The 26,900-nt window shown below is 46.3% G+C and overlaps 1 protein-coding gene across 6 annotated transcripts in view; it reads right to left on the bottom strand.

Moving 5' to 3' along the window:
• ARMC9 (armadillo repeat containing 9) overlaps nt 1-26,900 on the bottom strand; it is an 84,862-nt gene that overhangs the window by 24,692 nt on the left and 33,270 nt on the right. For all 6 annotated transcript variants that reach the window (XM_082224070.1, XM_082224067.1, XM_082224068.1 and 3 more), the window contains 10 exons: nt 26,144-26,178; nt 24,358-24,469; nt 22,274-22,366; nt 20,717-20,807; nt 17,096-17,219; nt 13,386-13,525; nt 11,817-11,893; nt 9,712-9,786; nt 4,914-5,004; nt 2,325-2,383 (listed from right to left, as the gene is read on the bottom strand). In XM_082224070.1, coding sequence (XP_082080196.1) covers nt 2,325-2,383; nt 4,914-5,004; nt 9,712-9,786; nt 11,817-11,893; nt 13,386-13,525; nt 17,096-17,219; nt 20,717-20,807; nt 22,274-22,366; nt 24,358-24,469; nt 26,144-26,178 — 897 coding nt within the window. The remainder of the gene's footprint in view (nt 1-2,324; nt 2,384-4,913; nt 5,005-9,711; nt 9,787-11,816; nt 11,894-13,385; nt 13,526-17,095; nt 17,220-20,716; nt 20,808-22,273; nt 22,367-24,357; nt 24,470-26,143; nt 26,179-26,900) is intronic.

Below are 26,900 nucleotides of genomic sequence, written 5' to 3'. Positions count from 1 at the left end.
GGGGGGGCGTGTGTGACTTCTGTTACACAAATAAGTAAACTGTAAAGCTTAGAATTGCTTGCCTTTCCACCCTGGTGAATGAAAGGTGCTCTGTAACTTGGAAGGTGAAACGGGAATGCGCTCTTAGGAATATTTTACAATCCTCCCATCAGTCACAGTGGGCCCTAAACAGGAGACCTTCTCAGTGGGCTCTGCCCTAAGTCTTTTGGGTATTTCCAGGTAATCCCAAACTACAGCCTCATCTTCTCTTTAAATAGTCTACAGAGCTTGTCCTTTTTGCCTTGCTGAACATGAGACAGAGACATTTGCTTTGGCAAATGATCCTTTCAAGCCCACAAATTTCACACTATTTATATCCCAGTATTTTTCCACGAATTTCTCACCAGTTGTAATCGTGCTGGCACAGATGCACCAGATATTGCTGCAGTGGAGGAATGCAAGCAGGGCGGATGGAGGCTTATTATCAGAGCATCTTCTTTAAAACGTGCTCTGCAGGTTGGCCTGGTAATTAAGACAGGTCAGCACGTCCACATAACAAGCCCAAGGATTAGGACCGAGCTAAAACTGTTTCACTTTTTTGTGCATGCTTTGGCAGTGTCAAAAAACACTTCCCCTTTTTTCAACACTCCTTGCAAACATGCTCATTTATTCATTTGAATTGCCCCTCACTTGCCCTCACCAAATTGCCTTCAGTGATCCAAGGCTAATAAAATGCTTTGTGATTTCACTTCATGCTGTGACCTCACCAGAACTGATATAAACTATGCCATCCCACTCAATACAGGATTCCTAACTGGATGGAATGAGCCATGTGACTATATTCAGGAAGAAGACTTGGGGAGGGGATGAAGAGGAACAGTGTGACAGGGAAACACCTAGGTCCAAATCCTGATTCTGTGGCTTCAGGGAAGTTTCTCTTCACCCCACCCCATAGCATCTCAGATGCAAAAGTACAGAGTTTTGTCCATCTTGTTTTGGAGAGTAAGCCCATTTCTGGAGGTCCAGGGTACCTAAGGGATCGCCCAAACCCTTGGACCGCAGCTCAAACACTCAGATAACCCGCAGGAGCATCACTGGTCATTCCTTGAGTTGATGAGGCTCCACTATGAACCCCCAAATTTGGGATCCCCTCCAAATCTGTGCCAAACATTTGCAGCATTTTGCAGCAAAAAACACTCCATTTTGCAGCGCCCCAGCAACTCATCAATAATAATAATAATAATAATAATAATAATAATAATAATAATAATAATTTATTATTTATACCCCGCCCATCTGGCTGGGTCTCCCCAGCCACTCTGGGCGGCTTCCATAAAAACCAAAAATACAGTAATTGCTCATAGCTATCAACCCTAGGTTTAAGAAGCAATTGCTCCGTTTGTGGTGGGTGGCAAAAGACAGGGTTTTCACTGCAAACAAAAAACAAAAAACACCCTGCAAAACTTTGGCACAGGTTTGCAGAGGATCCCAACTTTTGTAGTTCGCATTTATTGGGCCCATAAACGGAGCCTCCGGTGTCACTGGCCCAGTCCTGTGGAATACGCTGCCTTCTGTGCCAACTTTTAAACATCTGCTGAGAAGTTTTCTAGTCCGCCAGGCCTTTGCAGGCAATTAAGAATACATCCAGCTACAATGGTGAAGTGTTACATCTTTTTTATGCTGCTTATATTGTATGGCTTTGTTTTTATTGCTGTAAAACCACTGTGATGTGTGACACAGTGGTATAGAAATATTTTTATCAATACATAAACCCAGCCACAAAGTTCAGCTGAAGCCTCGGGTTTCTTTTGCCTCTGCAATCGTCAGGTGAAAGTGCAGAGCCACGGTGAGTCTCTGCTCCCTGACTGCAGCTCAGAGTTGAAAGCAGGAGACAGAGATTCACTCCTCTGAGCAGCCATCAGGTGTAGAGAAGGAGAAAATAGATGCAACTCTAGCTCCCATCATCTCTAGCTCCAAACTGGAGGATGTAGGCGCCCCAGGACTCGCTTGGTAGAGCAATTGGACCTGCCTCCCCACCTCCAGCTTGCAAAACTCTCCCGCTCTTGGCAGCTTCAAGCCAACAGGTGGACAGAGGGGCAGTAAATCCCCCTGCCCAATGTCATGCTGTGTCCCACAGGTAGAGGAAGAGGCCAAGGCAAGAACCTGCCCTTCAGGGAGGCAGGAGCTGGTAACACAAACTTTTTGTTGGCTAGCACGGGTAGCCAAAATTGATCGACCCAGAAATGTTATGGGGCGCAGAGATATTATGACGGTCAAGTATTCCAGCCTCGTGTGGGGCACAGTGAGCTCCTAAGACTTTCAGGCATCCAGCTTATAAAACTTACCTCGTCATTATCTTCCTTCTCCTCATCATCAGACTCAGTGCTATCATCCAATGGATCTTCTAGAAGGAAACAAATGAAACATAAGAGAAAATGAGCACAGCAGTTTGCTTCATCAGAAGTTTCATGTAGCGGGTCCCCACCACCACCACTACCCTCATTTTCAACACTGACTGATATTTTTACTCTCTTTGGGCATGTTCCAAAGGAGACATTTCCCTGCACAAGCCATAATGAAAGTAGTGCTGTGTTAAGGCATTTGGCCCAACCATTTTCCATCACTTTATAGAGGGGTGGCCGTAAAATGCCCTCGGAAGTTCTTTGCAATTGGGCTGGGGGGCCGGGCAAAGCTGTAACATTTTGTGTTGGGAGAGGTGAGGTAGCAGACAGATGCAACCTTTCTCTTGCAGAACAGTGCTTGGGGCAACAGCAGAACTGCAGTGAGTAGCAGCTTGGTGACATTCCTCCTGGCAAACCTCTAGGGAAGAGGGTTTAAAACAACAACAACATCCAAGAACGGCCACATAAAACTTGAAATCATGATAAGCATCGCTCCCTTTGGGACACTGGCATTTGCAAGGAGGAATGCTGCCAAGCTGCTGCTTCTTGTCCAAAGTTTTTCAGGTAAGAGAAAGACTGACCCTCTGCTCCCTTCTTATAAGAAGAGCCCGTTGGGTCAGGCCAATGGCCTGTCCAGTCCAGCATCCTGTTCTCAGATGACCATCCAACCTCTGCTTAAAAACCTCCATGAAGGAGAGTCCACTGCTATCAGGTGCTGATGTGGTTGCTCGGGAGCAAACAAGCAAGACTCCAACCTGTCTTTTCCAGGCTTTATTATCTGTACAAACTACCATATTTTTGCCCTATAGGACGCACTGGCCCATAGGACGCACCTCGCTTAGACCTCATTTAGCTCTGTACATAGTTGTGTATTATAGTTGTAGATAGGATAAAAGAAGATGTTCTACAGAGCTGCTCTGCGAGTCGTTTATGCTCTGCTATACTCTGCTGTGCGACAACTGTCTTCTTGTGGGAGTGAATCCGGTGCTCACAACTCTAAGCTGTGAGTCCACAGCACTTTGACCTGTTCCTGTGCAGAAGGTGGTCTCTGGAAGTGCTACCCAGCTCGCCTAGCCCAGTCAGGGCTGAAGTGTGTGAGTCCAGTTGGTTTCACTGGCTCAAGGGCAATGCTGACACTCATGCCATCAGAAAGTTATTCCTAATATTTAATGTTCCTAATATATGTGTGCTTCTAGATGAGTGTTTATTGAGAGAAGGGTGCTCCACATGCATGTAAACTTTCCAGGGAAGATCAGTTAAGTTTAAAAAAAACACATTTACAGTAACTCAACAACCTGTTTATCGCAGTAAGATCTTGCCTGTAAGTACTCTTAAGACACCTAACCCCTCCGTAATTTGTAATCTAAATGTATTTGCAAGCGGAGAAATGACTAGCTGAGTCACAATACAGTTCAGCTCACAGCTAGTGGCTATTTTGCTCGTGGCCAAACTATAGTATTCAAGCACATTGCTGCAAAATTTCCACTGATATGTTAAATGAATCGTGCTCTGCAGCTGACCACACAGAACAATCACGTGACTGCCTCATGATGGGCTGAAAGGCAACAGAGATGAAATTGCCATGCTAAAAGCTGCAATCCTAGTTCACTTACTAAGAAGTAAGTCTGGCTGAAATAAGTGGGCCTTATTCATGAGTAAACACAATTACTGCGATGCTGTAAGGCTGCAATCATAAGCACAATTACTTGGAAGTAAGCGCCAATGAACTCAGTGGAGTTTACCTGCAAGTGAACAGGTTTAGGAAAATGCTGCCAGGCTGCAATCATCTCAAAGTCTTTCCAAATGAAATCAGTGGGGTTTACTTCTATGTATACGTGGTTATCATTGCAAGGGTTGTGTGAATTGATCCTAGAAGACGCACCTTCTGTTTCAGCTTTAAAACATCTGCTGAAAAAGTTTCTATTCCAGGGGAGATCAGGTAAGTTTAAGAAACATGTTACCAACAACCCATTTGCTTTAAGTCTATTTCCATTAGGCTTATGCAGGGAATTAAAAGCATGTATTTTATTTTATTTCATTTCTATACCCGAAGGTCTCAGGGCGGTTCACATAAAGGACCACATACATAAAATCAAAATACAAATAACAACCCAGTAAAAAAAAAAAAAAAAAACACCCTAAAAAGAGCCAGCATTTCAAAAAGGTTATAGGATGTAGATCAGGTCATGCAAAGGCCTGGTTAAAAAGGAACCTTTTCGTCTGGCACCTAAAGGTGTATAGTGAAGGTGCCTGGGGAACTTCCCTGGGCAAGTTCCATAATATTTCCATAATAGCTAGCTGATTTCTGATCTTAACATTTTAAATGTTTTTTATTGCATGATTTTGCATAAAATTATAAAGACTTATGATTTTTAAAAATGAATAGTGGTATATAAACATTTTTATAAAGACTGATGCTCTCGGTCTGAAACCCCTTAGCCTGCCTTCACTTCTTCCAGTCCTTTGCCTGAGAGCAACAAAAGCTTTTTAATAAAGATTTTCAGCCCAGATGCGACTGTGTGTCCCTCTGACCTGATTTAAGCTGCTTGATAATAAACTCAATCTGCTGGATCATATCAGCGTTTCCTTCCTCGATGTAGCAGCGCAGAATGTCTTCCATTTCCTGGACGGGTTGGAAAACAGAGCTGTGTCAGTGGATCATATGGGTGACCTCAGCAAAGGGTCATTTCACTGGTTTGTTTAGCTTCAGAAAAGAACGTTGCGGTGGGAGAGCTGTGCCCAACTGCAGACATTCTGTTCTCTCCATCCACCAGAGCAGTGCCTGGCCATGGGAGGGAAAAAGCCTTCCACAACATCCACAGCAGACATATTTCTGACACCTAAGTCAAACACAGAATGATTTAAGACTGGGTGTGCTGACCCCTGCAATTTCTCCAAATGCGGGAAACTCGACTGCATAATGTGTAATAGTGAAAACTCTCAAACAAATGTGGTTCACAGCTTCTCAAAGTCTTCCATATCTCGCAGAGGCCAAACCAGAACAGTACCCAAATAGCACTTTGGGTAGGGCTTTTTTTCAGCCGGAACTCACCAGAACTCAGTTCCGGCACCTCTCAGGTGGGTGCCAATGCCATTCTAAGAGAACAAGGGAGGTGTTCATGGTGAGTTCTGGCACCTCTTTTTCTAGAAAAATAACACTGCATAAAGGAACTTATTAAAAGTCACCAAGTAGCAAGTTAGCCTTTAGCTGCTCCTAATACAAGTATAGTATTAGGTATTGTATCCCATTTGTCCTCACTGCCTTGCCGTGGCGAAGGGGCTTGAAGAACTCAGAGAAGCTATGAACTATGCTGTGCAGGGCACCCAAGATAGACAGGTCATAGTGGAGAGTTTTGACCAAACGTGATCCACCTGGAGCAGGAACCGGCAAGCCACTCCAGTACCCCTGCCAAGAAAACTCCATGGACAAAGACAACAGGCATATAAAAGTTATGACGCTGGAAGTTGAGCCCCTCAGGTCGGAAGGCGTCCAACATGCTACTTAGGAAGAGCGGAGGACAAGTACAAGTAGATTCAGAGCTGATGAAGCGGCTGGGCCAAAGCCGAAAGGACGCTCAGCTGCGGATATGCCTGGAAGCGAAAGGAAAGTCCAATGCTGTAAAGAAAAATATTGCATAGGAACCTGGAATGTAAGAACCATGAACCTTGGTAAGCTGGGATGTGGTCAAAAATGAGATGGCAAGAATAAATATTGACATCCTGGGCATCAGTGAACTAAAATGGACGGGAATGGGCGAATTCAGTTTGGATGACCATCATATCTACTATTGTGGGCAAGAATTTCGTAAAAGAAATGGAGTGGCCCTCATAGTCAACAAAAGAGTGGCGAAAGCTGTACTGGGATGCAGTCTCAAAAATGATAGAATGATCTTGATACGAATCCAAGGCAGACCTTTTAACATCACGGTAATCCAAGTTTATGCACCAACCACTGGTGCTGAAGAAGCTGAAATTGACCAGTTCTATGAAGACTTATAACACCTTATAGAATTGACACCAAAGAAGGATGTTCTTCTCATTATAGGGGATTGGAATGCTAAAGTAGGGAGTCAAGAGATAAAAAGAACAACTGGCAAGTTTGGCCTTGGAATTCAAAACGAAGCAGGGCAAAGGCTAATAGAGTTCTGCCAAGAGAACAAGCTGGTCATCACAAACACTCTTTTCCAACAACACAAGAGACGACTCTACACATGGACATCACCAGATGGGAAGCATTGAAATCAGATTGATTATATTCTCTGCAGCCAAAGATAGAGAAGCTCTATACAGTCAGCAAAAACAAGACCTGGAGCTGACTGTGGCTCAGATCATCAGCTTCTTATAGCAAAATTCAAGCTTAAACTGAAGAAAGTAGGAAAAAACCACTGGGCCGGTAAGAAACAATCGAAATCAAGTCCCTTATGAATACACAGTGGAAGTGAGGAACAAGTTTAAGGATTAAGATTTGGTGGACAGAGTGCCTGAAGAACTATGGATGGAGGCTCATAAAATTCTACAGGAGGCAGCAACAAAAACCATCCCAATGAAAAGGAAATGCAAGAAAGCAAAGTGGCTGTCCAACGAGGCTTTACAAATAGCGGGGGAGAGAAGGCAAGCAAAATGCAAGGGAGATAGTGAAAGATACAGAAAATTGAATGCAGATTTCCAAAAAATAGCAAGGAGAGACAAGAAGGCCTTCTTAAAGGAGCAATGCAAAGAAATAGAGGAAACAACAGAATGGGAAAAACCAGAGATCTGTTCAAGAAAATTGGAGATATGAAAGGAACATTTCGTACAAAGATGACCATAATAAAGGACAAAAGTGGTAAGGACCTAACAGAAGCAGAAGACATCAAGAAGAGGTGACAAGAATACACAGAGGAATTATACCAGAAAGATATGGATGTCTCATACACCCCAGGTAGTGTGGTTTCTGACCTTGAGCCAGACATCCTGGAGAGTGAAGTCAAATGGGCCATAGAAAGCACTGCAAATAACAAGGCCAGTGGAAGCGATGATATTCCAGCTGAGCTATTTAAAATTTTAAAAGATGATGCCGTTAAGGTGCTACACTCAATATGCCAGCAAGTTTGGAAAACTCAGCAGTGGCCATAGGACTGGAGAAGATCAGTCTACAACCCAATCCCAAAAAAGGGCAATGCCAAAGAATGCTCCAACTACCGCACAATTGCACTCATTTCACACGCTAGCAAGGTTATGCTTAAAATTCTACAAGGCAGGCTCAAGCAGTATGTGGACCGAGAACTCCCAGAAATGCAAGCTGGATTTCGAAGGGGCAGAGGAACCAGAGACCAAATTTCAAACATGCGCTGGATTATGGAGAAAGCTAGAGAGTTCCAGAAAAACATCTACTTCTGCTTCATTGACTATGCAAAAGCCTTTGACTGTGTCGACCACAGCAAACAATGGCAAGTTCTTAAAGAAATGGGAGTGCCTGATCACCTCATCTGTCTCCTGAGAAATCTCTATGAGGGCCAAGAAACTACAGTTAGAACTGGATATGGAACAACTGATTGGTTCAAAACGAGATGGTTGGACAGTGTTCTCGAAGCTACCAGCATAAGTTTGACCAAATTGCGGGAGGCAGTGGAAGACAGGAGTGCCTGGCGTGCTCTGGTCCAGGGGGTCATGAAGAGTCGGACACGACTAAACAACTAAACAACAACATCCCATTTGTCCATTAGGGAGGAAAAATCCAAACATGTCTGCTTGTATTTTTTGCCTATTAGAAGTTGCCAAGCCAATAATAAGATTCTCTTCTAAGAACATCAAAGCTTCTCCTGGGGAGATTCTTCCATCTTTCCTTCTCAAGTGATACAGGATGAGTTGATGGTGAGTAACAATTTAAAAACAAAGCCATTTGATCCACCAATTTAAAAACCCTGCTGCAGTGTGTTCACAGATAGCTTTTTAGAATAGGCTAGGGGAGATAAGAATCACAGGCAAGAACACAAACATCCATCAGGCTTGCACTTAAAACGGATTTCGCATAATGGCACAGACCCAGAGTGAGAGCTAGCGCAATTCAGAACAGATACCAGCTTTTGTTGGGCTGTTTAGTTGTGGTGGATTGTTATCTCCCACCAAAACATTTCTGCAGAAGGCAATTCATCACCTCTTCCCATTCAGCAAGACCAACTTACAAGGATGGCGTACTGCCTCTTTCACAATGCCCTGCGGTTCCATTAAAGCCCTAATTTAACACAGATAACTTCTTGCAAGGGATGGAACTGATTCAGCCTACACCATTCTGGGACCTTGCAAATGTTCCTTAGGAAGCAGCTGGCAAAACTCATCCTTGGCCCAAGCCCACTAGTCTTTCTCCATTGTCCTGAGCAGCACTGCTGCAACTGCTGGCAACACGCTCAGACCCTAAGTGGACAGAGCACCAGAACATGGAAGATCAACACTGCTGATGGGCCTCAGCCTTTGAGGTCATGGCTTGTGTTCAGAAAAAGGCGAGAGAGAAACAGAATGCCAACTCAGGTGTGCTTGCGTTGTCATTTTGCTATGCATTTACCGAAAGAACCACCATCCCTGGGAAGGCCCATATACCTGGAGGGTGGGACCATTCCCCCCCCCCCTGAAGATGTGCTTCATTTTGGTTGCAATCTGATGTGCACATACTTAGAAGAAAAACCCAGTGACAATCAACTCAAAGGTACTCCCTGCTGGGTAAACTTACTTCAAACAAAGCTGTTAATTATCAATAGATGGTCCACTTGCAGTTCTGAGCAATGAAGGAAACAAATTCCCACAGGCATCTTGATGTCCAGCATGAGAAAAGATTGCTGGACTGGATGAGGCTTCGATCTTATCCATCAGAGATATTCTGAATGTTAAAGGGACATGGTGGAGAGCTCTGGGATTTGGAGTAAGTGAAAGGACCAGATTCGTAGTAAGCATAGCTAACTCACTGGGAATGGGTACCCATTAAGGAAGACCTTAATACAGAATGTGTGGATTAACCAAGTAGTTGCTCTGGAAATTACCATGGAGGTAATTTGAATTCCCCTTAAAAAGTAGCATGGGATCACATCATGGGGAAACAGCACCCATGTTACTGGGGGCATAGTATCATTCTGTCAGCACACCCACGAAGGAGGGGGCTGAGATCTCCTTCAGAAACCAAGTATCCCATTGAGGCATGAGACCTTTTCAAGGAAGGAAAAAATACAACTTCGAAGCTAAGTATTGCAATTGAAAGTGAGGCAATTATTAGGAAATCCTAGCTTTCTCTCATTCACTGCTGCTGACTTAGCCCCTTGCCTTGTTTAGAGCAAATAAACAGCAGCCCAGGCTCTCTCACCATTGCTCGAGCTTCTTCTCGTATGGATGGAATAGCGAGGATGCTGTAAAGTGCCCCATTCACGTACGGATGAATCTGCAAATGAAAAGCAATGTATAAGCCCATTTCCCACCACCTGAGACACTGTCTAATGCTCATCCTCTCCCTCTTCTGTCCCACCTCCCCTCAAGAACCACATCATCAGCAATGCCTTTCCAAGCTGCCCTGCACCTTCGCTTGTTCTTCCTTAACTCACCATGTAGTATTATAGCTAAAAGTGCAATGTACAAGCCAGGAAGTCCCCAGGTCATATTTCACTTCCACCATTAACTCAATTGGAGACCTTAGGCAAGCCAACCTCTCTATCCCCCAGGGTGCAATTTGGAGGGATTAAGCCTGACCTACCTTGCAAAGATGTATAAGATCAGAATACAAAGAATAAGTTAAGAATATGAAACCCTTTGAATACAAAACACTATCCATTTTAGTCATGAGATGTTCCACACAAGTGTTCTCAAAGCCACTTAAATAAAAAGTGAACACATCATAAAAACACACCAATAAAAAATAATCATGTTTCCTGTCGCAATTGAACTGACTTATCTACAAAGACCTAAATGGCTTGTGACCAGGATGCTTAAAAGACTGTCACTACCACCTGACCCTTGTCATTCACCAAGGCGGTGGTTCTCAAACTTTCTTCTCTGGGCCACACTTTCAGAAAACAATTTGCTTGTGCTACACCCAGCTTTTTTATTGATAAAGAAATACATTGGGAAACAAAACAAAAAACACCCGCTAGCAGTGCTTCATTTATAACACAGAACACAACTATTTTATAGGACACCCAGAAAGTATAAGACAATTTAGCTACATAAGAACAGGAATCATTCTCAAAGTACATGTATGCACCTTAAGTATGTACACAAATGCAATGAGAGTTGTGAGCTTGATTTTGCTGGGGAATCTCATTTATATATCAGGTCTAATTTGAGACAAACAAACGCTCATCTCCTCATCGACACAAAGAGGCCTTTCTCTTTTCTGATATTTCACATTTGTCAAGTTGAAAGTACTTGTTCACAACAGTATGTCTTGGAAAACTGCAAAAGAATAGCCAATGCTCATGAAGAGAGGTGTGGATACTATACGATACGTCATTGAAATGATCAATTTTTCTTTGATTGCTGTTGAATCTTCCCGCCATCTCCTGCCAAACCAGTGTGGTGCAGCACACCTTTTGAGAACCACTGCACCGAAGTTAGGTGGGGAGGCCCTTCGGCATGTCCTGCCACCATCTAAAGCAGTAGTGGCCAAACTTGGCCTTCCAGCAGTTGTTGGACTACAACTCCCATCATCCCTAGCTAACAGGACCAGTGGTCAGGGATGATGGGAACTGTAGTCCCAAAACAGCTGGAGGGCCAAGTTTGGCCACCACTGGTCTAAAGCATGGTTGACGGGAAGGAAGGATACTGTTTTCCACCACTGAACCCAGGCTGTGGAATTCTTTGCTCCACAAGAGTTCTCCAGTCATACAGTTCCAGGTACAAAGGCAACGTTCTCCAAACCAGAGCCCCCCAGCTGTTTTGGACTGCAGTTCCCATCAGCGGCTGCCACCAAGGCGCCGCTGCTATTAATGCAATACTTTCAGTTTGCAAATTGCCCTCCAAAGCCATGGAAGCAGGTGGCTCTGTGTCCTGACAACTCCAGATGCTGAGATCTGGAATCGTGAGAGCAACATGTTGGTTTCTGCAGAAGGACCGCATGACACAGAGCGTTGTGACTCGGGGTCAGAGAGATACTTTGAAGATAATTCCAGGAACTGGCAGTCTGGAATCCAAATGGGCTTGGTAAGAACGATACAGCTGTCTGACATTTCTTACTTTTTCTGTTACCCTTTGAGAATTCTAAAAAGAGGGTGGAGGGGAAAGAAGACTGCCTTTGCAGAGTCCAGATAATTCCCCAAGATGAAGAACTTCAATTCGCCACCAAGGTATTTTCAGAAACAGTCACACACCCAGGTTTTTATTTGCAATAAATAGAAGATGTTCTGTCTTGATTTCTAAAAGTGTTTTATCTTTGCCTCCTTCCTTCTTTATACCTGCAAGCATTAGCTATAAAATTACCTCGTGGTTCTCGTGGCCAAGGAGATCTGAGAGAACCTTGAGGACCTCGTTTGCAATGTTCACACACATTTTCTTCCCTGTGGAGGTTCAAAACACAGAGACAAAATACCATCGAGTCAAAAGCATTCCTTAGAAGAAGCTGGCATTTTGATTTCCCCCAGACCCATTCATATGACCTGGCTACCCTTCGAGATCTTAACTGCCTTGAGTCCCTGTCAGGGAAAAATGGGAGGTATAAATAAATATATAAGAAGTAGAAGACAAAGAAGAAGAATTAACGGCACAACCTTTGGGATTTTTGAGATTTAGACCAGGAAGAAACTGATGGATCAGGCCAAGTTACAGGGAACCAGGCAGAGGGCCTTTTTGGTGGTGGCACCCGCCCTGTGGAATGCCCTCCCACCAGATGTCAAGGAAATAAACAACTATCTGACTCTTAGAAGACATCTGAAGGCAGCTCTGTACAGGGAAGCTTTTAATGTTTGATGCATTACTGCATTTTAATATTTTGTTGGAAGCCGCCCAGAGTGGCTGGGGAAGCCCAGCCAGATGAGTGGGGTATAAATAATACATTATTATTATTATTATTATTATTATTATTATTATTATTATTATTATTACCCATCTAGCCTAGCATCCTGCTCTGACAGTGGTCTACCAGATACCTGAGGGAAAAGCTGGAAGACATCATTTTGGCTACCACAGAAGTAAATGCTACTGAGTTGGATGTGCTTATGGTCTGATTCAGGGAGGATGGGAGGTGCTTGTGGGGTTTTCTGCCTCAGGTGCCAAAGAGGTTGGCTGCTATTAGGAACTGGGAGCAGGACTGCAATTTGCTTCAGGCAGCCAAACCTATTGTGCTGGCACTAGGTCAGCATTGTCTAAGGTTGAGTCTTTCCCACTCTCTGCTTAAAAAGGTAAAGGGACCCCTGAGCATTAGGTCCAGTCATGGCCAACTCTGGGGTTGCGGCACTCATCTCGCTTTACTGGCCGAGGGAGCCAGTGTACAGCTTCCGGGTCATGTGGCCAGCATGACTAAGCCGCTTCTGGCGAACCAGAGCAGCACACAGAAACGCCGTTTACCTTCCCGCTGGAGTGGTACCTATTTATCTACTTGCACTTTGACGTGCTTTCGAACTGCTAGGTTGGCAGGAGCAGGGACCAAGCAACGGGAGCTCACCCCGTCGCGGGGATTCAAACCACCAACCTTCTGATCGGCAAGTCCTAGCCTCTGTGGTTTAACCCACAGCACCACCCGCGTACCTTCACTCTCTGCTTACCTGATCCAATTTGGATAATATACAAGCCATTTTATCCGCACTGTGTTTCCAAACCAATTCACAACAGACATCTGAGCAAACTAACCCAAGTCCTATTAGGCCCCCTTTGACATGGGTGTTATTGAAAGGCCTTTGCCCCACTGATTCCTGCCCCTGGGCCCCCTCCCCACTGGGATGTGCCCCACCCCACCCCAGAAAGCTCACCATAGGGAAATGCAGTCCCCAGGCTAAAAAAAAGGTCTCCCATCCCCTCTGCACATAATATTTCCTTACACGAACTGAAAGATACCTGAGCTCCGAAGGCAGAGGTTCATGAGCAAGGCTACAGAGTAGGCCAAAGTATAATCGGACATGCTGTCTGTATCTTTGAGTGCATCCACCAACCACAGGATGAGCCCATCTTTGATCATAGTCGACTGCAGAGCCCGCCTGGGAATTCAAAGACAGCAAGAAACGTTTGTTTGCTGATTATTCTTAATAATCAATTAATAATCTCTGTGGGAACGGGATGCTGAGGTAGGTGGGTCTCTGACCCGATCCTGAGGGCCTCCTCTTAACATTCAAAAATCTGCCACTTGAAATCCATCACCTCCACTTAGCTTGCATCCAATGAGAAAATCTGCAAGATACAATCTCCTGGAATAACTAATCTGTGGCACATTGTGATCCCATCGCACGTGAAGCATTTCACAAGACTGCTCAGTATGCTAACTGCAGGAAAAGCCAGCTCATGATGTCTTAAACTGTGTACAAAGTGGTCCCATGAAATAGCCCTAAATCAGTTATCAGGGTGAGAAGGAGGAACCCAGAAGGAAAGTTGGGGCTTTTTTTTCTGTTTTTAAGCTACGAAGCCATAAATAGTCCCGATAGCAAGGCAGTTAATGTTTCACTCCCTTCTTTATGCCTCTGTCGCTCTCACCCCTTTCTTCAAATGCTAAAATAAACCATGACCCATAAAAAGAGCTAATGAAGGGATGTATTTATGGTTATTGCAGCAGCTGATACTGCTGGGGCCTATTTTCTCCTTTCTCCAGACAGACCCTCGGCTTATTTAACTCTTTCCTCACCCAGCTTACTCTGCTTGGCGTAAGGTGCCACCAGTGGACACTTGCCAATTACTCAAAACTCAATGTAATCTGTATGCACCTGACCTAACACATTCCCCCCCCAACAAATGAAGGAGGCAGCTGAGAAACATTCAAACACAATGATTCCAAAGTTGGATACAAACATTTGTGCCCCGTCTGCTTTTCAAAAAGATTGGAAGCTTCAGCTGCCGCAGACGTAGCAGCCAAGGAGGAAGGCAGTCGGATCGTTACTGTCATGAAGTAGTGATCCTGTGAGCAAGTACTGCTGGAGGGGGAGGGTCAGGCATTTGGTAACAATTAGTCCCCAAAGTGGGAATATGCGATCGGGCTGGCTGCTTGCCAGCATTCCCCAGCCCCTATAAATCTTTGCTGTACTGTTTTTAACATTTGATTGGGAGCCGCCCAGAGTGGCTAGGGAGACTCAGCCAGATGGGCGGGGTATAAATAAATTATTATTATTATTATTATTATTATTATTATTATTATTATTATTATTATTATTACCTGCCAGGGAAGGGAGAGACAACACCGTGTTTTAGACTTGCTGTTTCCTGTTCTGTAGCTGGCGCCAGCCAGTAAAGCCTGGTAACCCGTTTGGTGCCTGCGTGTGACTGATTAGTAGCTTGGAGGGAGGACTCAGGAAAGCGGCCCACTTCCCTTGACAATTGTCACCCTAGTGCTGTTTCAGCTGGCTCAGAATCGGCTTTGAAATCCAATTCACAGTGCCCCAAACAGTCCGGGACCAGGATACAGTGGCGCAGGGAGTCCCAGTGGCGCCAGGGATGGGTGCCCGCAAGCGCCACTCCATAGGGTGGGACATTCTGGGGGCGGGGTGTGCCACCAAAGCTGCGTCCCTCCCAGGCGTCCTCCACCTAGAGGGCAGATGCCAGCCCCGCGCTGCCTTTTTGGGACAGCTGAGGGGGAGGCAGTAGGCGTGGGACTGGAAGGTGCTGCACCTTTGGGTCTGGTGTGCCGCCCCCAAGGTACGTGCGGCCTGGTGTGCCCCACCCCTTCCTCTGCTACTGCCAGGTTACCTTAAGGGCCGCTTCTTTCTGTGTGAAGCTGCTCTTGGAGTCAATAAATGAATGAAGGCCCTGCTGGGTCTCCTCCTCCGCCCCTCACTGTCTCAACTAATAGTAATAGTGCCACTGTATTCTGCTCTGTGTCCAGTTCTGGGCACCACAGTTCAAGAAGGACACCGACAAACTGGAACGTGTCCACAGGAGGGCAACCAAAATGGTCAAAGGCCTGGAAACGATGCCTTATGAGGAACGGCTAAGGGAGCTGGGCATGTTTAGCCTGGAGAAGAGGAGGTCAAGGGGTGATATGATAGCCATGTTCAAATATATAAAAGGATGTCACATAGAGGAGGGAGAAAGGTTGTTTTTCTGCTGCTCCAGAGAAGCGGACACGGAGCAATGGATCCAAACTACAAGAAAGAAGATTCCACCTAAACATTAGGAAGAACATCCTGACAGTAAGAGCTGTTCGACAGTGGAATTTGCTGCCAAGGAGTGTGGTGGAGTCTCCTACTTTGGAGGTCTTTAAGCAGAGGCTTGACAACCATATGTCAGGAGGGCTCTGATGGTGTTTCCTGCTTGGCAGGGGGTTGGACTCGATGGCCCTTGTGGTCTCTTCCAACTCTATGATTCTATGATTCTATGATAACTATACACAGCAGTTACAGATAGGTAGCCGTGTTGGTCTGCCATAGTCAAAATAAAAAAATTCCTTCCAGTAGCACCTTAAAGACCAGCTAAGTTAGTTCTTGGTATGAGCTTTCGTGTGCATGCATGTATCTGAAGAAGTGTGCATGCACACGAAAGCTCATACCAAGAACTAACTTAGTTGGTCTTTAAGGTGCTACTGGAAGGAATTTTTTTATTATATACACAGCAGGGCCTTCTCAGTGGCCACTCCTAGGCTGCGGAAGGCCCCTTGCAACAAGGCCTGCATGTCTAGCTCATTTCCCAGAAGGTGGAAGAAGTAACAAGGGGATCCTCTATCTCGGACCTGGGCCTCACAACAAGGAGGAACTGATCTAAAGGGCTGTCACATGGAAGATGGAGCAAGCTTTTTTCCTGCCACTGGGACCCAAACTGTTGGATTCAAGTTACACGAAAGGAGATTCTGACTAAACATCAGAAATAACTTTCTGACAGTAACATAACTTCAACAGTGGAGCAGGCTACATTTCAGTGCAAAAGACAACAAATCCAGCCCCTCCCTGGATTATAAGATTTGCATCATATAATCACTTTATATTTAAGAATAACAGATAATAGTTCAGTCAAGTATGTTTATTCTTTGTTAGATATCATGTCACTGATTCTCTCTAAGGCAGGCTTCCTCTAACTTGGCCCTCCAGATGTTTTGAGACTACAATTCCCATCATCCCTGACCACTGGTCCTGCTAGCTAGGGATCATGGGAGTTATAGGCTAAAAACATCTGGAGGGCCGAGGTTGAGGAAGACTGCTCTAAGGCTTAAAAAAGGTTAATTTCACAAGTCTACTGCTTTAATCAATCCTCTATTGTTTGGCATCTATAGATACATTTTCCCCAAAGTGTGTAATGAGGATGCATGGTTCACTTACGTATTTCTCCTCAATATGGTTTGTTTTAATGTTCTGTCTGTATAAATATCAAAAAGTAAGCGCAATGATCACTAAAATGAGATAAAGGGATGCGTAAGTTGAGTATGATTATGCGGGAAAAGGCAAATCACTTTGCCAGCCACGCTCCCTCTGAGCTCTCTTCCTCCTCCAGCTCTAAGAAATGCTCCTGTCATCAGCTCTGGAGTGCTCTGATGACAGTTATATGAAAATCAGGCCTTCTTTCGTCCCTGAATGCAACCTAACAAGCCTGCATTTCCTTTCCTGCCGCCAGCAGGGCCCCTCTGCTTTCATCACCTGAGGCTGAGTTTCTGCAAAGCCCCCAGGACGTTCTCTCGAGTAAGGGAATACTTGTCTTCGGCTTTCAACCTTTCTTCCAGCATTCGGAGCAACCGGGGATTCTGGGAAAGGTAGATTCGGCCTGGATAAAACAGGGCAAAGAATGAGACAGAGGAGAGCATCTCGGGGAAGGAACAGGCCCCTGAGATACAGTTTCTAAACGATTCTTGCAAGATTCATCCCAAATTGTTTATATTACCCTTGCGGGGTTTCCCCCCTTAGATCTTGTTTCTCTTTCTTGTGCATTGCTGCGAACGGACAGACCATTTCTACAACCAGAACTTGAGGATAACCTTGGCTGCATCAGAGGGAAAAGTGGAACAGCAATTGGCCTGGCTAGGACCAAGTCTTCTCTACGAACTGCCCCCACCTCCACTTGGCCATTCCACTTGGTTGCATTGGAGAGGTGAGGCTACAAGGCCTCTTCCACTGGCTTGGCTAGCACCGTGTCATCTGTCTCCTTCTGTCTAATAACCATCCCCACTAGGAGCCATTCCCACCAGGTGGCATCCGAGGGAGAGCTGGGAGAGTGAGCCCCCACTTCACCCACCTGGCTAGGCCAGCTGCCATGTGACCCTTGTTTCATTCGTTGGTCACAGAGCTTAGATTTAATTACTTTCCTCTAACCTCACTGCCCCCTTTCCCTTTCGTAAGATCTATATTAAATGGTAAACCATCGTTTTAAAACTGTGAGCCACCTTGGCTGAATTGACAGAAAGCCCATATATAAAGGCAATAAAAAATTTAGAACGGCAAATCAGCTGTACCAGGGCAAACGTAAGAGTCTCTCTTTAAACATTTATTCTCTTTCTATTGGCCTTACAGCGTCCAACGTCACCTCCCTGCCCTCTGTTTTATGGGAAACCCTACAGCTGATGAAAACAAGTTTTGTGCAGTTTAAAAGCCTGCTTCAAGCACTTCTGGCTGCCCTTTGACCCAATAAAAGTATTGCCTCATGTGCTTTGTAGTTCTTCTTCTGCAGTCAATACACCTCCAGGGTACCCACCAAGGAGCTGGACTTTAAACAAGCCCTCAATAGGGACAAAAGATGATGAACTTCCACACAATGAACTTCCACGCACAAGAACAATGAACGTTGTTTTGACTCTTTTCCCACAAGCGCCCTGCCCCATAATCCTAAGCTTCTCCTCCAATCTCACGCCAAGATCTGCATGCGTGTGTGCACATGCACCGCAGAATCCTGGATTGCTCTCGGCTGTGCCATTGAGACAGCGTGCCTGTGCAGGCAAAGTAACCATACTGCACATACAGTGGTACCGTGTGTTACATACTTAATCAGTTCCGGAGGTCCGTCTGTAACCGGAAACTGCTCATAACACGAGGTGCGCTTTCACTAATGGCGTCTCCCGCTGCTATCGCACCGTCGGAATGCGACTTCCGCTCACATCCCAGGGCAAAGTTCGCAACAAGGGGCATCTATTTACGGGTTAGCAGAGCATGTAACCCGAAGCATTCGTAAGGAGGATGGTACGTAACACAAGGTACAACTGTATACAGTTTCATCCAAGATGCAGGCTGACAGATGCCCCGTGCAATGGCATTCCGTCAAACTGCAAGATCTACAGCGCGGTCCAGCCACAGACCTTGACGCCACATATCTCTGCATGACACTGCGCCACACCAGGCTGCCCGTCGTTATGTCCTGCCATCTCAGAGTGCCTTCGCTGCTTTATGCCAGTTTCCCACAAGAAGGCATAAAGGGCACAAAGTGAAGCCATCAGATGTCAAGGAGATAAAGAACTACACAACTTTTTAGAAGACATCTGAAGGCAAGTTCTTAATGTCTGGCGTTTTATTATGTTTGTGCTGGAAGCCACCTATTATCATTAGTAAAAAAGGTAAAGGTACCCCTGCCCGTACGGGCCAGTCGTGTCCGACTCTAGGGTTGCGCGCTCATCTCGCTCAAGAGGCCGGGAGCCAGCGCCATCCGAAGACACTTCCGGGTCACGTGGCCAGCGTGACGAAGCTGCTTTGGCAAGCCAGCACCAGCGCAGCACACGGAAACGCTGTTTACCTTCTCGCTATAGAGTGGTACCTATTTATCTACTTGCACCTAGGGGTGCTTTCGAACTGCTAGGTGGGCAGGAGCTGGGACCGAACGACGGGAGCTCACCCCGCCGCGGGGATTCGAACCGCTGACCTTACGATCAGCAAGTCCTAGGCACTGAGGCTTTTACCCACAGCGCCACCCGCGTCCCTTATCATTAGTAGTTCTAGTATGAATTTAGGGATGCTGAAAATAATTGTGAATGTGACAATTCTAGCAATACTAAAATCGCTCTGAGTTTGCCGCGTAATAAAAGGCCTCATCCAACAGGCCTGCAAGTCAGGTACTTATTGGAGGAGAGGGCCTGCATGACAGCCAAGTCTCCTCCTGGGCTGGAAACCACGTGAGCTTAAGAAAGCCACTGAATAGCTGTCAACTTACAGATTTGAAAATAAGGGACCAGCAGCCTCAAAAATAAGGGATCAGCAGCCAAAATAAGGGATTTCCCCAGCACAGATATGTTCAACTTCTGAGCCCCTCCGAGCCAAAGGCAGAAAGCCCAGCCAGCAGCCAAACGAAGCCTCAAGCGGTGGTTCCCACAGCGCAGCAACCCGGCAAAGGGGATGCAGCAAGGAAAACCACCGTCACCTCTCCGCTGGGAAGTGCTGAGCAAAGGTGAGTCCCCAGGTAATGCGGACGATTTGATCGGCACAAGGCATGCAAGCTCCACCCCCCAGTCATTCTTAGACTCCTTATTGGGTGAGCACCGCAGCCAAGCAACACAGTTGGAGCCTCCCTCCCCCCTGGCCGGCAGGGAGGAAGGAAGAGGAGCGGCTTCCTTTGAAACCCGGGAAATTTAAGGGACATCATCAATAAGGGACAGCAGCGGGACACGGTGCTAGGATAAGGGAGTTTCCTGCCAAATAAGGGACGGTTGACAGCTATGAGCCAATCCCCTTCCCTGCCTGTTTAGCTCCCAAGACCTGCTATCTTGGCAATTAATCAATAACAGGGACCACCTCTGCATTGCACCTTGTTGGGAGTGTGTATGCTCTGCATGCAGAGGGTGCTATGCCATTCCAGGTCTGCAAAAGTCCTCATCTTTGCTCCTGGAGCACTGCTGCTTGTCAGTGTAGACTGGGGTGGCTAACCTGTGGCCACTCTACATGTTGATGGACTACAACTCCCATTGCCCCTGACCGTTGCCTATTGGCTGGCTGGGGTAAGAGTCAAGCAACAGCTAGAGGCTTGCAGGACAGCCACCTCTGGTGCAGACAATACTGAGCTTGGTGGGCTGATGCTCAGCTTCAATATATGGTGGGTTTCTATGATAGCTTCAGACTGACTGGTGTGTTCCACTTCCTTGCCAACACTGGGTCTTAAGCACTGGGTCCCTCGGCCTGAAGCGAAATGAGTGTTGCACCCCACAGTCGCCTTTGACTGGATTTAACTGTCGGGGGGTCATTTACCTTACCTTAAGCACTGACATGACCCATTAGGACACTTACATATAAATACTATGAGCCAACAGAGTTGAAAAGCAGCTACCTTGGTAGCCATTCTCTTCTTACCTTCAGCCAGTGAAGCAAATGCATTGATAAGCCTGGCTGTATATTGACGGACAACCTCGCTCTTTGATTGTATCAGCATTAACACACTTCTCTGCAGGAGACAAAAAGACAATTCAGTGCTTGAGTCTTGAAATTACATCTATCTATCTATCTATCTATCTATCTATCTATCTATCTCTCTATCTATCTATATCTCAACACGAAAGGCAGACCAAACAACCATCATAACACTATATGAAACCCACTTCACACGGCAACTGGGTCAAAACATCTGCTCTCAAGCAGAGAAACGTCTTTTTCTAGCATTTCCTGACCCCTTTCACTGGAGTGGTCAGCAATTGAACCTAGGACCTTCTGCATGGTCCCTTTTGATTCTGAAAGCTAATACTGCCAAAACTTTTGGGTTCTTAAAAAAATTAATAACCTATAAATTCTGTTATTGCTCCATATATAACCTGTACAGTGTTTTAAAAACGTATGTAGCACAAGCTTAATGAAACCTTTTGCATCTAAAACAAAAAACAACACCCCTATATGTGGTAATCACTTTGGGTGGGACTGGAACCGTCATATTTTAAATTCCTGGTTCAGTCTGCTACAAACACCTAAAACTGCTCGTAGTTTATCCACTTCTGTTTGGACTCAGATGAAACCAGCGGCACAAAATCCCTACAAGAGCTGGACCCAGACATGCAGAGGCCCAGACACCTTTCACTGAAACATGTCTCCTAGCCCAACCCATTCACACATAATAATAATAATAATAATAATAATAATAATAATAATAATAATAATAATAATTTACACCCCACCCATCTGACTTCTGACTGGGTTTCCCCAGCCACTCTGGGCAGCTCCCAACAGAATATTAAAAACATGATAAAACACCAACCATTTAAAAACTTCCCAAAACAGCAAAGCCTGTACTGCAAGTAGCTGAGTTGTACAATACACAAACCAGAGAGAGGCATCTCTGCTGATTATTAGGCAAATGGGTGCCATGCCCTGGTCTGATGCCGGCTTGCGGGGAGCTAGATTCCTAGGACAGGGGGCTGACTAAACTCAGGAGGGTTAAGGTAGCAGTCAGATATCAGGGCACCCCAGAAATGAAGAAGCTGGGGTCAGGCCCAGTGAGGCAATCTAAAAGCGGGTGGTTCCCATATCAGTGAGGCAAATCCAAGGACACAGGAGAGCAGTCCAAAGGTGTGTGGGGTTTTCCAAGGGCAGGGCGTGAGCAGGGATCAGGAGGAAAGGGCAGGAAGCAGGAACAAGAAACTGGGCTGCACTGAGCTAAGGCCTCTGTTGTTATTCCAACAACAAGCAGTCTTCAAGTGGGAACTTGTGTAGCCTGATCTTCCAGACAGAGTAACAATATTTAGCCCAGCCACCAAGTTTCTCTGCTTCTAAGCAGACCCTCTTCTTCCCAAGAAAACCGGTTCTTATGGGCCTTGTGCCTTTGATGGGTGGCTTCCTGTGCCAGCACCTTCTGACACTGGCATTCCCAGAAAGCTAGCTGTGGGCTCTCCCACTGATCTCCCACTGATTGCCAATGCTCACCTGGACATTGCTGTAGCAGTCCAGAAGATCGTTGTTGATATAAGCCTGGAGAACGGTGTCTCTCTGCTCACCAGGATGGGATGTTGTCAGGCGCTATAAAAGAAGCACGGAGGAACAAGCATCAAGCGCACAGCTATCATCTATAATTAGAGACATTATTTAGGCACAAGAAGGCAGCATTTCCTCATCATCCTTCTCTGCTAAACAATCATCCTCCAGGGCTGGCTCAAGACATTTTGTTAGCTGAGGCCGAAGTCAAGATGGCACCCACTCCCAAATCCTACAGAAGCCAACCAGGCTTGCAGTTCAGTCCTACATTGATGCTGGCAACAGGGCAGCATCCTCATTCCTTTCATCTTATGGAAGAAGGCTAGCTTGTGGGTTGCAGGCCAGGCCATGGATGGTACGTACAGCTCTATCCTCCAACATCTCACCACCCCTCTTGGCCCCTACCCACAACTACTGCCACCAAGGCAGCTGCCTCACTCTTCTAAACAGCAGGAGTTATGTAGCTTGCCAAAGGTGTGGACCTTCTGCATTTACACCAAAAGTACATAAACTAGTACTGGGCTGAGAATTCAGCATCCAAAGAAACTCAGATTCTTCTTCTTCTTTTGGTTAAAAAATAAAATAAAGCCCTCCTCACTCAGAGTTACACTAAAATGAGAGACTTGTGAGAGGGTCTAGGCAGCAACAACGTAGGAACATTTTGAGAGAAGGTCCACCTTCCCTTCAAGGTCATCAACTTGATTGCTCTGTTCCTTGCCAATTGGGTCGAACAACCACAAGGGAAGGATGGATGCCCTAGGAAGCAGCACCAGCCCTGCATCAACTGGAGGCTGGTTCGTTAGGGCTCACTGCCCCACTGATGGCAGTCTGCCCTTACCCAGTTCACACCCAGCGGTGGAGAAAGAAGAAGAAGACGACGAAGAAGAAGAGGAGTCTGGATTTGATACCCCGCTTTATCACTACCCAAAGGAGTCTCAAAGTGGCTCACAATCTCCTTTCCCTTCCTCCCCCACAACAAACACTCTGTGAGGCGAGTGGGGCTGAGAGACTTCAAAGAAGCGTGACTGGCCCAAGGTCACCCAGCAGCTGCATGTGGAGGAGCAGGGAAGCGAACCCGGTTCCCCAGATTACGAGCCCACCGCTCTTAACCACTACACCACAGTGGTTCTTGGGCACCTGGGGCAGTGTGCCTGGGGTAGTGGAAGTCGCCCATAGGGGCGGGGTGCATCGTGGGGCCTCCAGAGCCTGCCTGCCTCCTCCCACTCAGCCGCCCTACAGCTGGGGGGAAGGGAGCAGGCGGACTGTTTGGGCAGTGCAGAGCCTGCACACGCCTAAGCCACTACATCTCTCCCAGGAGACACGTGTGGTTCAGGCACGCTGCAGGTCCCGTGGTGAGTGCTGCCCGGCATTTTGTCGTGTCCCTCCCCCAGTGGTGATACCCAGGGCGGCCTGCACCCACTGCACCCCCCCTTCCTCCGCCCCTGTTCACACCTGCCTGCCTTCTTATTTGTAACCGGTTCAGGGGGTGGCCCTGCCTGTCAGCTTCCTCCCCTTCCTTAGTCTCCGTGCTGCCCTTGTGAAACTGAGCAGGGAGCAGGATGGGGCAAAACTCAAATTAGTTGGCTCCGCCTGTCCGTGTCTCTGGCTCCCCCTCCTCCCGGTCTCTCTGCCTTCTGCCCTCCCACTTCCACTGTACCAGCCAGCAATCTCTGCTGCTCAAACTTAATTTCAGTGTGTGCTATGTCACATGAAGCCTCTCCGTTTCCCCCCTTAACCAACCTCCCTTTTCAGCTCCTCAAATGGTTTTCTGCGACATGGAATTCAAATTTCCCCTCTGCATGTTCAAAGACTGGAAAGGGGCCAGAGTGAATTCTCAACCCTGAAAGTCAAACGGGGTGAGGCAGTGCAGCCCAGAGAGGGCAAAGACAACAGCAAGCAGAATTTGGGACAGTCAAATTTGTCAAGAGAGACCAATTAATATCCAGGACTTGGAATGTTGCAACATCCTTTGGTGAGGATGGGTGAGGTCATATTCCTTGCAAGAGATGCGCCTCTCTGTTCTCTAGCTCACCCACCCAGCGCAATGCCTGCAGCAAGAAGGTTTTCAGGCGGTCGCTCCCTTCAACCAGGTCTTTCTTTAGCTTCTCGTAATCCAAAGATGGCAAGAGCGGCACCTCCTGCATTTTCCTGCATGGCAAAATGAGAAAAGATGCACTCATGAAAAGCATAGTGACTTCTTTCAAAGTTGCACGTTGATCCCAGCCAAGTGAGACATTTGGAGATGGAAAACCTGTGCAAGGAATGCACCCCTTCAGACCAAAGGTCTGAATATACCTCCATATTATAAAATGAATTCTTACACATAAAAAGGTAAGGGGAAAGGTAGCCAGTGTGGTGCAGTGGTTAAGAGCAGTAGACTCGTAATCTGGGGAACCGGGTTCACGTCTCCGCTCCTCCACATGCAGCTGCTGGGTGACCTTGGGCCAGTCACACTTCTCTGAAGTCTCTCAGCCCCACTCACCTCACAGAGTGTTTGTTGTGGGGGAGGAAGGGAAAGGAGAATGTTAGCCGCCTTGAGACTCCTTAGGGTAGTGATAAAGCGGGATATCAAATCCAAACTCTTCTTCTTCTTCTAAGGCAGGGCTAAAAACCCATCTCCATGACCTGCTAGCTTTCCGTGTGCAGGGATCTAATTTTTTCCAAGGAGGAACATTCCATCATGGCCACCTGCCTTCTGAAGTGGTACAGTCCACAGAGGCTTACCACTTTTGTCTGACTTAGTGCACAGTATGTCCCCAGACCTATCTTTTCATTAGGGTTAGCTCCATCCCAAGATGCAGACTCTGCTCCTTTACAGATAAGAAGAAGAAGAAGAAGAGTTTGGATTTGATATCCCGCCTTTCACTCCCCTTCAGGAGTCTCAAAGCGGCTAACATTCTCCTTTCCCTTCCTCCCCCACAACAAACACTCTGTGAGGTGAGTGGGGCTGAGAGACTTCACAGAAGTGTGACTGGCCCAAGGTCACCCAGCAGCTGCATGTGGAGGAGCGGAGACACGAACCCGGTTTCCCAGATTACGTGACTACCGCTCTTAACCACTACACCACACTGGCTCAGTCCCGTGATCCTCTGCCCTGCGACCCACTGTGTTCGAAAGGTTTTGATTGTTTCAAGCACCTTGGCAATAATGCTGCAAGGCAGTGTGGTCATATCCCCTATGACCACCACTGACACTAGTTTGCCATTAGTTTTTCAGGTTACCCTAAACTGGTTTCCACTCAAGTGGGATTAGAAGGGCAGGAAGTTGTGGAGTACACTCACTTCCAGGGCCGTCTTAACCATAGGCGCCAGGGGTATGGGGCACCCAGGCGCCAGGTTCTCAGGGGCGCCAGGCCGAGAGTCTGGGGCCTGAGAGTTGAGTCCGGGGAAGAGCCCATTCATTGGTCAGAGCGCTGCAACAGGCTCTGCACCGCAAGTTCAGGGGCGACTGAGCCAGCGAGATGCTGAGGCGGCTGGCCAGTTCCAACCTCCTGCGCGCCTGGGACTGGGCAACTGGGGGGGGGGCAGTGGGCGGATCTTTGCACCCTGGCACTGCATATGCTTAAGACAGCCCTGCTCACTTCCAAGAGGGTCAGGTGAATGAAAGGAGTCTCCATTTCAGCTTTGACTTCTCAGTGCATTTCAGGTTACTGCCCAGATTATGCTTTTTTAAAAAAGAATAACAAATTTAAAAGAAAAAATAAAAAAATCCCTTCCAGTAGCACCTTAAAGACCAACTAAGTTAGTTCTTGGTATGAGCTTTCGTGTGCATGCACACTTCTTCAGATACACTGAAACAGAAGTTTAAAAGAAATTTACTTACACAGGAACTAATGATGCTCTTAACATTGTTGAGGCCTGTAGTTAAAAAACAGACAGGGAGAAAGGGAGATTAAAAAAAATTAATCAAGATTTTTTTGGTTTACCAAAGTACGTGCATTGTCTCTTTTTCAGGTTGTGTTTTCTACAGATCAGTTACATTTGTTGTGAGACATTAGTGTTGTATGCAATATAAGGTTGGGGAAGAAAAGAGGGGGTGGTGGTAAAACTTACATTCTTTTATTTAGTTTATGTTTGGGGTTTTGTGTCTGCATCACTTTGGTAGGTTCGAGAGAGAGAGAGAAAGACTAACGCAAAACCAAACCTTGGATTTTTCTCATGGCTACCAATACTCTTCCAAAATACAGTTTGGAAACCTTTATTAAAAATGTAGCTTGCATCCAAGGCAGTTGTGCTAAATTGAAAAACACCATAAAAGATCTAGGATGATAAAGGCACTGCAAAAAAAAACCACTGCTAATCAGTGAAATAAGCAAAAAATAAAAATCACCATTGATCATTATCATGAAATGGAGAGGGAGGAGGGCACCCTCATCATAATCCAAAAGTTTTGAGGGAGGGGGTATTTTAAAGACCTAAAGACAAGAAGCCTAGCTAAGGTTTCTAAAAGTCTGGAGAGGGAATTCCATCAGGCTAGCACCACCACTGCCCACAAATCTGGCCTCAGATAGATTTCACCCAAGATTACTTACTGCAGATTAATGATACGGTCTGCTAAGAGATCCTGAGTATGCAATCTT

Source organism: Podarcis vaucheri (assembly GCF_965113315.1).
Source record: "Podarcis vaucheri genome assembly, chromosome: 5".
Classification (NCBI taxonomy): Eukaryota; Metazoa; Chordata; class Lepidosauria; order Squamata; family Lacertidae; genus Podarcis; species Podarcis vaucheri.
This window is presented reverse-complemented; position numbering and strand designations above follow the sequence as displayed.